The sequence below is a fragment of the Salmo trutta genome, chromosome 2, assembly GCF_901001165.1.
Source record: "Salmo trutta chromosome 2, fSalTru1.1, whole genome shotgun sequence".
In the NCBI taxonomy this organism is placed as follows: domain Eukaryota; kingdom Metazoa; phylum Chordata; class Actinopteri; order Salmoniformes; family Salmonidae; genus Salmo; species Salmo trutta.
Window position 1 is genome coordinate 18,306,133 of NC_042958.1, and position 8,546 is coordinate 18,314,678.

Here is an 8,546-nt window from a genome sequence, read left to right on the forward strand (position 1 = left end):
CACGGGGGGGTATAGTGGTCACTACCCTAGCCTCTCACACACGGGGGGGTATAGTGGTTACTACCCTAGCCTCTCACACGAGGGGGGGGATAGTGGTCACTACCCTAGTCTCTCACACACGGGGGGGGGTATAGGGGTTACTACCCTAGCCTCTCACACGGGGGGGGGGGGAATAGTGGTCACTACCCTAAACTCTCACACATGGGGGGGTATAGTGGTCACTACCCCAGCCTCTCACACACGGGGGGGTATAGTGGTCACTACCCTAGCCTCTCACACACGGGGGGGGGGGGGTATAGTGGTTACTACTCTAGCCTCTCACACACGGGGGGGTATAGTGGTCACTACCCTAGCCTCTCACACACGGGGGGGGGGGTATAGTGGTTACTACTCTAGCCTCTCACACACGGGGGGGGGGGGTATAGTGGTTACTACCCTAGCCTCTCACACGGGGGGGAATAGTGGTCACTACCCCAGCCTCTCACACACGGGGGGTATAGTGGTCACTACCCTAGCCTCTCACACACGGGGGGGGGGGGGTGTATGGTGGTTACTACCCTAGCCTCTCACACATGGGGGGGGGGGGGGGAAATAGTGGTCACTACCCTAGCTTCTCTCACACGGGGGGGGGGGGGAATAGTGGTCACTACCCTAGCGTCTCTCACACGGGGGGGAATAGTGGTCACTACCCTAGCCTCTCACACATGGGGGGGAATAGTGGTCACTACCCTAGCCTCTCTCACACGGGGGGGGGGAATAGTGGTCACTACCCTAGCCTCTCTCACACAGGGGGGGGGGAATAGTGGTCACTACCCTAGCCTCACACATGGGGGGGGAATAGTGGTCACTACCCTAGCCTCTCACACATGGGGGGGGAATAGTGGTCACTACCCTAGCCTCTCTCACACATGGGGGGGAATAGTGGTCACTACCCTAGCCTCTCTCACACATGGGGGGGAATAGTGGTCACTACCCTAGCCTCTCACACATGGGGGGGGGGGGAATAGTGGTCACTACCCTAGCCTGTCACACACAGGGGGGTATAGTGGTCACTACCCTAGCCTCTCACACGGGGGGGGGGGGGGGTATAGTGGTCACTACCCTAGCCTCTCACATATGGGTGGGGGGGGGTATAGTGGTTACTACCCTAGCCTCTCACACACGGGGGGGGGGAATAGTGGTTACTGCTCTAGCCTCTCACACATGGGGGGGGGGTATAGTGGTCACTACCCTAGCCTCTCACACATGGGGGGGGGGTATAGTGGTCACTACCCTAGCCTCTCACACATGGGGGGGGGGGAATAGTGGTCACTACCCTAGCCTCTCAGACATGGGGGGGGAATAGTGGTCACTACCCTAGCCTCTCACACATGGGGGGAGGGGAATAGTGGTCACTACCCTAGCCTCTCACACATGGGGGGGGGGAATAGTGGTCACTACCCTAGCCTCTCTCACACATGGGGGGGGGGGAATAGTGGTCACTACCCTAGCCTCTCACACATGGGGGGGGGGGTATAGTGGTTACTACCCTAGCCTCTCTCACACGGGGGGGGGGGGAATAGTGGTCACTACCCTAGCCTCTCTCACACGGGGGGGGGGGGAATAGTGGTCACTACCCTAGCCTCTCACACATGGGGGGGGAATAGTGGTCACTACCCTAGCCTCTCACACACGGGGGGGTATAGTGGTCACTACCCTAGCCTCTCACACACGGGGGGGTATAGTGGTCACTACCCTAGCCTCTCACACATGGGGGGTATAGTGGTCACTACCCTAGCCTCTCACACATGGGGTGGGGGGGGGAATAGTGGTCGCTACCCTAGCCTCTCACACATGAGGGGGGGGAATAGTGGTCACTACCCTAGCCTCTCACACACGGGGGGGTATAGTGGTCACTACCCTAGCCTCTCACACACGGGGGGGGTATAGTGGTCACTACCCTAGCCTCTCACACATGGGGGGTATAGTGGTCACTAGCCTAGCCTCTCACACATGGGGGGGGGGGGGAATAGTGGTCACTACCCTAGCCTCTCACACACGGGGGGGTATAGTGAGGTTCTACTAAAAGATTGATGACAGGAGAATGAAGTGGGGTTGGATAGATAGGAGGAAGTGTGTGTGTGTGTGTGTGTGTTGGCACCCTCTTCTCCTCTGGGTCGTGTTCAGGCCTGCTTCCGGAGAGTTCCATTAACCCTACAGCTGGCAGATACATGAGAGAGGAACCACATACCATGGAGAGAGAGCGATAGAATGAGACAGGGAGACTTCCCCTTGGTGATTACAGATCTGATGAGAGGAAGGCTGATAAGGAGCAGTTGAGAGAAAGACAAAAATAAAGTTGTCTAGTTTGACACATACTGTGTCTGGTCGGTCAGCCTGTTTCTCCTGTGTCTGGTCGGTCAGCCTGTTTCTCCTGTGTCTGGTCGGTCAGCCTGTTTCTCCTGTGTCTGGTCGGTCAGCCTGTTTCTCTGTGTCTGGTCCGGTCAAGCCTGTTTCTCCTGTGTCTGGTCGGTCCAGCCTGTTTCTCCTGTGTATCTGGTCGGTCAGCCTGTTTCTCCTGTGTCTGGTCGGTCAGCCTGTTTCTCCTGTGTCTGGTCGGTCAGCCTGTTTCTCCTGTGTCTGGTCGGTCAGCCTGTTTCTCCTGTGTCTGGTCGGTCAGCCTGTTTCTCCTGTGTCTGGTCGGTCAGCCTGTTTCTCCTGTGTCTGGTCGGTCAGGCCTGTTTCTCCTGTGTCTGGTCGGTCAGCCTGTTTCTCCCTTCTGTCGTTCTTGTGTCTGGTCGGTCAGCCTGTTCTCATGTGTCTGGTCGGTCAGCCTGTTTTTATGCTGTGTCTGGTCGGTCAGCCTGTTTATGCTGTGTCTGGTCGGTCAGCCTGTTTATGCTGTGTCTGGTCGGTCAGCCTGTTTCTGCTGTGTCTGGTTGGTCAGCCTGTTTCTCCTGTGTCTGGTCGGTCAGCCTGTTTATGCTGTGTCTGGTCGGTCAGCCTGTTTATGCTGTGTCTGGTCGGTCAGCCTGTTTCTCCTGTGTCTGGTCGGTTAGCCTGTTTCTGGTCGGTCAGCCTGTTTATGCTGTGTCTGGTCGGTCAGCCTGTTTCTCCTGTGTCTGGTCGGTCAGCCTGTTTATGCTGTGTCTGGTCGGTCAGCCTGTTTCTCCTGTGTCTGGTCGGTCAGCCTGTTTCTCCTGTGTCTGGTCGGTCAGCCTGTTTCTCCTGTGTCTGGTCGGTCAGCCTGTTTATGCTGTGTCTGGTCGGTCAGCCTGTTTATGCTGTGTCTGGTCGGTCAGCCTGTTTCTCCTGTGTCTGGTCGGTCAGCCTGTTTATGCTGTGTCTGGTCGGTCAGCCTGTTTCTCCTGTGTCTGGTCGGTCAGCCTGTTTATGCTGTGTCTGGTCGGTCAGCCTGTTTCTCCTGTGTCTGGTCGGTCAGCCTGTTTCTCCTGTGTCTGGTCGGTCAGCCTGTTTCTCCTGTGTCTGGTCGGTCAGCCTGTTTCTCCTGTGTCTGGTCGGTCAGCCTGTTTCTGGTCGGTCAGCCTGTTTATGCTGTGTCTGGTCGGTCCGCCTGTTCTCCTGTGTCTGGTCGGTCAGCCTGTTTATGCTGTGTCTGGTCGGTCAGCCTGTTTCTCCTGTGTTCTGGTCGGTCAGCCTGTTTCTCCTGTGTCTGGTCGGTCAGCCTGTTTCTCCTGTGTCTGGTCGGTCAGCCTGTTTCTCCTGTGTCTGGTCGGTCAGCCTGTTTCTCCTGTGTCTGGTCGGTCAGCCTGTTTCTCCTGTGTCTGGTCGGTCAGCCTGTTTCTCCTGTGTCTGGTCGGTCAGCCTGTTTCTCCTGTGTCTGGTCGGTTAGCCTGTTTCTGGTCGGTCAGCCTGTTTATGCTGTGTCTGGTCGGTCAGCCTGTTTCTCCTGTGTCTGGTCGGTCAGCCTGTTTCTCCTGTGTCTGGTTGGTCAGCCTGTTTCTCCTGTGTCTGGTCGGTCAGCCTGTTTATGCTGTGTCTGGTCGGTCAGCCTGTTTATGCTGTGTCTGGTACCGACCAGACACAGCACAGTCGGTTAGACACAGTCGGTTAGCCTGTTTCTGGTCGGTCAGCCTGTTTCTCCTGTGTCTGGTCGGTCAGCCTGTTTATGCTGTGTCTGGTCGGTCAGCCTGTTTATGCTGTGTCTGGTCGGTCAGCCTGTTTATGCTGTGTCTGGTCGGTCAGCCTGTTTATGCTGTGTCTGGTCGGTCAGCCTGTTTATGCTCTGTCTGGTCGGTCAGCCTGTTTCTCCTGTGTCTGGTCGGTCAGCCTGTTTCTCCTGTGTCTGGTCGGTCAGCCTGTTTCTCCTGTGTCTGGTCGGTCAGCCTGTTTCTCCTGTGTCTGGTCGGTCTGCCTGTTTATGCTGTGTCTGGTCGGTCAGCCTGTTTCTCCTGTGTCTGGTCGGTCAGCCTGTTTCTCTTGTGTCTGGTCGGTCAGCCTGTTTCTCATGTGTCTGGTCGGTCAGCCTGTTTCTCCTGTGTCTGGTCGGTCAGCCTGTTTCTCCTGTGTCTGGTCGGTCAGCCTGTTTCTCCTGTGTCTGGTCGGTTAGCCTGTTTCTGGTCGGTCAGCCTGTTTCTCCTGTGTCTGGTCGGTCAGCCTGTATCAAATCAAATCAAATCAAATTTATTTATATAGCCCTTCGTACATCAGCTGAAATCTCAAAGTGCTGTACAGAAACCCAGCCTAAAACCCCAAACAGCAAGCAATGCATGTGAAAGAAGCACGGTGGCTGGGAAAAACTCCCTAGGAAAAACTCCTGAGAAAGGCCAAAAACCTAGGAAGAAACCTAGAGAGGAACCAGGCTATGAGGGGTGGCCAGTCCTCTTCTGGCTGTGCCGGGTGGATATTATAACAGAACATGGTCAAGATGTTAAAATGTTCGTAAATGACCAGCATGGTCAAATAATAATAATCATAGTAATTGTCGAGGGTGCAACAAGCACGTCCGGTGAACAGGTCAGGGTTCCGTAGCCGCAGGCAGAACAGTTGAAACTGGAGCAGCAGCATGGCCAGGTGGACTGGGGACAGCAAGGAGTCATCATGCCAGGTAGTCCTGAGGCATGGTCCTAGGGCTCAGGTCCTCCGAGAGAAAGAAAGAAAGAGAGAAGAGAGAATTAGAGAGAGCATATTTAAATTCACACAGGACACCGGATAAGACAAGAGAATACTCCAGATGTAACAGACTGACCCTAGCCCCCCGACACATAAACTACTGCAGCATAAATACTGGAGGCTGAGACAGGAGGGATCAGAAGACATGCTGTTTATGCTGTGTCTGGTCGGTCAGCCTGTTTATGTTGTGTCTGGTCGGTCAGCCTGTTTATGCTGTGTCTGGTCGGTCAGCCTGTTTATGCTGTGTCTGGTCGGTCAGCCTGTTTATGCTGTGTCTGGTCAGCTTGAACGTCTTGGACTGTTGGTGGTCTGTGTTGAAGACCCCTTTCCGTCTCATAATAACCCTCATCATCCCCGACCCACCACTGTGTCAGTCCTTCCCTCCTCCATTCTGCTTTCCTGACCAATGTAACACTGTAGTAACTAACTCTGCCTCCTAACTCCCACTAACGCTACCATCCTCTCTCCCTCTGTCCTGTGTCTGCTTGTCATTCCTGTGTGTGTGTGTGTGTGTGTGTGTGTGTGTGTGTGTACTGTACCTCTGCGTACATATGCACGTGTGTGTGTGTGTGAGCGTGCTTGTATGCTTGTCGTCCATCCGTCTGTGTGTGTGTGTGCCAGGCGTGTGTGTCGCTGGAGGCTGAGAGGGCTAGGGTAGAGCAGCTGTCTCAGAGTGTGTGTGAGCTGCGCTCCCAGCTCCACTGCTGTCCTGAGGCCATGAAGGAGCCCCTACAGGAGCAGCTCGCCAGGGTCAGTACACACACACACACTTCCTGCTAAAATAAACAACTTCCTGTGACACACCTTCCCCACCTGTTCACCCCTCCTTCTCCTCTTGTTCCTTCCCCCTATCATTTATCTACAGGAGGGTCGCTCTTCCTCTTCACCTTTCCTCCTGTCTGTCAGTTTTAGTATGTGTCATATCATGTCCGTCAGAAGGCTCCACACAGTCAGCCTGCTCATGGGGGATAGTAGCTGTTTTTTGATAGGATGAGGAAGCATGGTTGTGCAGCAGGTTTGGCGAGAGCATGCCTTGGTATGGTTGTGTGTGTGTGTTTGTGCGTGTGTGACTGAATGCTCTCTCCCTCATGCAGAAAATGGTAATTGAACACTTGCGGACAGCAAAAAAGTTATAACACAATCTGAGAAAAACGTGTGAGTGTGTGTGTGTGTGTCAGAACTCAGAGGTGCTGGAAGCTGAGACGAAGCGTTTTGAGGACCTGGAGTTTCAGCAGCTGGAGAGAGAGAGTCGTCATGATGAGGAGAAGGAGGAAAACACACAACAACTCCTCAGACAGATAGCTGACTACCAACGGAGCACCGTCACACGCAAGGTACGGTGTGTGTGTTAGAGTATGAGTGTGTTTTTTGTGTGTGTGTGTGTGTGTGTTAAACTGTGTGTTTGTTAAACTATTGTATGTGTGTGTTCCAAGGAGAGGCTGGTGGCCCTAAATAAGCAGGCGGGACAGATTACCCAGCAGGCTCAGCGAGAGAAGGACAGCTTCCTGAAGGAGAGGACCAACCTGCAGATGATGCTGCAGAGGGTATGTACGCACAGTGTGTGTGTGTCTGTTTGTGAGTGTGTGTGTGTTTTGCAACAGTCCATTGATTTCAGTTCTAATTGCATATTAAAGTATCTCTCTCTCTCTCTCTCTCTCAGGAGAAAGATAACCTTGCTTCTGTGGAAAGGAAGTATGCTGACCTCACAGGTGGGCGGGGCTTCCCTCTCAGCCCTATCAGTCTCAAGGGGGTATGTTTGACTATTGCCTAGCAACCTTCTCCATTCCCACCCATGGTCCCCCTCGTCTCACTGTCTTCCTCCTCTTTTCCTCTCCTTTCCTCCTTTCCTGTTTCCTAGGATATGGCGTCGTTGGCTGACGTGTGTCGATCTCCTAGCGACCAGTCCTGTGACCACGCCTCTTCCTCTCTGTCTTCTCTTATCCTTCCTGCTGACGTGCTGGTCCTATCCTCCCTCCTTTCTTCTCTTTCCATAAAGAACGCTGAGGTACTATGTCCTCCCTCCATCTACCTCTCATCCCTTCCTCCACCTCTCTCTCCATCATTCTTAGTCATTTAAAGTAACTTTCCAGATTTCTATGAAATATGACCTATAATTAATGACAAATAATTATGAGTGAAATACTTAATTCCATTTTTTGGAAGGAAAACTATGTTAAAAAGCAGCTTTTCTGTTTTGGAATGATGTGGGCGTACCCAACAACATGACCGGCGTATACCGGTCATAAAAAATACTCATGTGAGTAGACTGCTGATTGGCCAGCTCATCCTTCTCAGAAGGATGACATCATCCTCTATGACAAAATGGCAAGCGTTTTTTAAATGGTCTGTTTGAGATACAAGTTTGAGGTGGGTTTTTTTACATTTTTTTTTCTCCAATTTATGCTTTGGCCACAAATACGAGTATAGGACGAGTCAACAACATTATTTGTGTATGAGTTAACAGAATTTAAAAAGTGAGAGTTTCACTGGACAGTTACTTTAAGCTAGTGTTTCTTAGAATCTTGGTCCCTTGTATCAAAAAGGTTATGGTCAAACGATAACATGAGAACTATGGAATGAGTTGTGTGATGGATAGTTTCTTGTAGATCCAGGAATCTTGAGGTTGAGAAGCACTTTTTACAGGCCGTTTTAGAAACTCCTCCTCTTGTCTTCCATTTATACAGTGATAATAACACATTGCACTGGTAACAAACTGGCCTTTAAAGATGTTCATATTGTTTATGTTTAACCTTCTCTCTTCATTCATTGTCTATGTGAAACTAATGGAACATGTTTAACATGCATAACAGTATAACTGTCTCTGATGCTGCAGTTTAATAACTGACCAAGCTAACAAAAAGTTTTAACATGGCTGAATCTCCATCTCTCTATCTCTCAACCCCCCTCTTTATTTAATCTCTCACTTTTAATCTCCCTCTTTCACCATTGTTTCTCCCTCTCTCTGTCCACTTCATCTCTAGCCACTTCTTCTCTCCCCCCTTTTCCCTCATGGTATGTTCCAGGGCTATGTAACAGTCAGTGAGATCAATGAAATTTACTCCCAGCTGGGGGGGAACCCTAGTCCCGCCCCTGCCCCTGTTCTGGCCAATCACTCCCCTGATTCTGAGCCTAGCCCCCCCACTGACGACAGCGCCCAGAAACCAGCGGAGGACGAGGTGTGTGTGTAAGGGGCATGTGTGTTTGTTGGTCAGTAGGTGTGTTTGTGTGGAGGAGGATAACACTATTTACAGTGCATTCGGAATGTATTCAGATCCTTTGACTTTACAGCCTTATTCTAAAATTGATACATCATTTTTTTTCTCTCATCAATCTACACATAATACCCCATAATGGCAAAGCCAAATCTGATTTGTAGGAATTTTTGCACATTTATTAAAAATAAAAAACAAAAATACCTTATTGACATAAGTATT

The 8,546-nt window shown here is 51.6% G+C and overlaps 1 protein-coding gene across 9 annotated transcripts in view; it reads left to right on the forward strand.

Moving 5' to 3' along the window:
• Positions 1 to 8,546, forward strand: part of LOC115152595 (pleckstrin homology-like domain family B member 2) — a 50,149-nt gene that overhangs the window by 34,354 nt on the left and 7,249 nt on the right. For 5 of the 9 annotated variants that reach the window (XM_029697406.1, XM_029697384.1, XM_029697403.1 and 2 more), the window contains 6 exons: positions 5,734 to 5,862; positions 6,291 to 6,446; positions 6,546 to 6,656; positions 6,773 to 6,862; positions 6,971 to 7,117; positions 8,136 to 8,288. In XM_029697406.1, coding sequence (XP_029553266.1) covers positions 5,734 to 5,862; positions 6,291 to 6,446; positions 6,546 to 6,656; positions 6,773 to 6,862; positions 6,971 to 7,117; positions 8,136 to 8,288 — 786 coding nt within the window. The remainder of the gene's footprint in view (positions 1 to 5,733; positions 5,863 to 6,290; positions 6,447 to 6,545; positions 6,657 to 6,772; positions 6,863 to 6,970; positions 7,118 to 8,135; positions 8,289 to 8,546) is intronic. The other 4 variants (XM_029697392.1, XM_029697390.1, XM_029697386.1 and 1 more) reach the window with 3 other exon arrangements.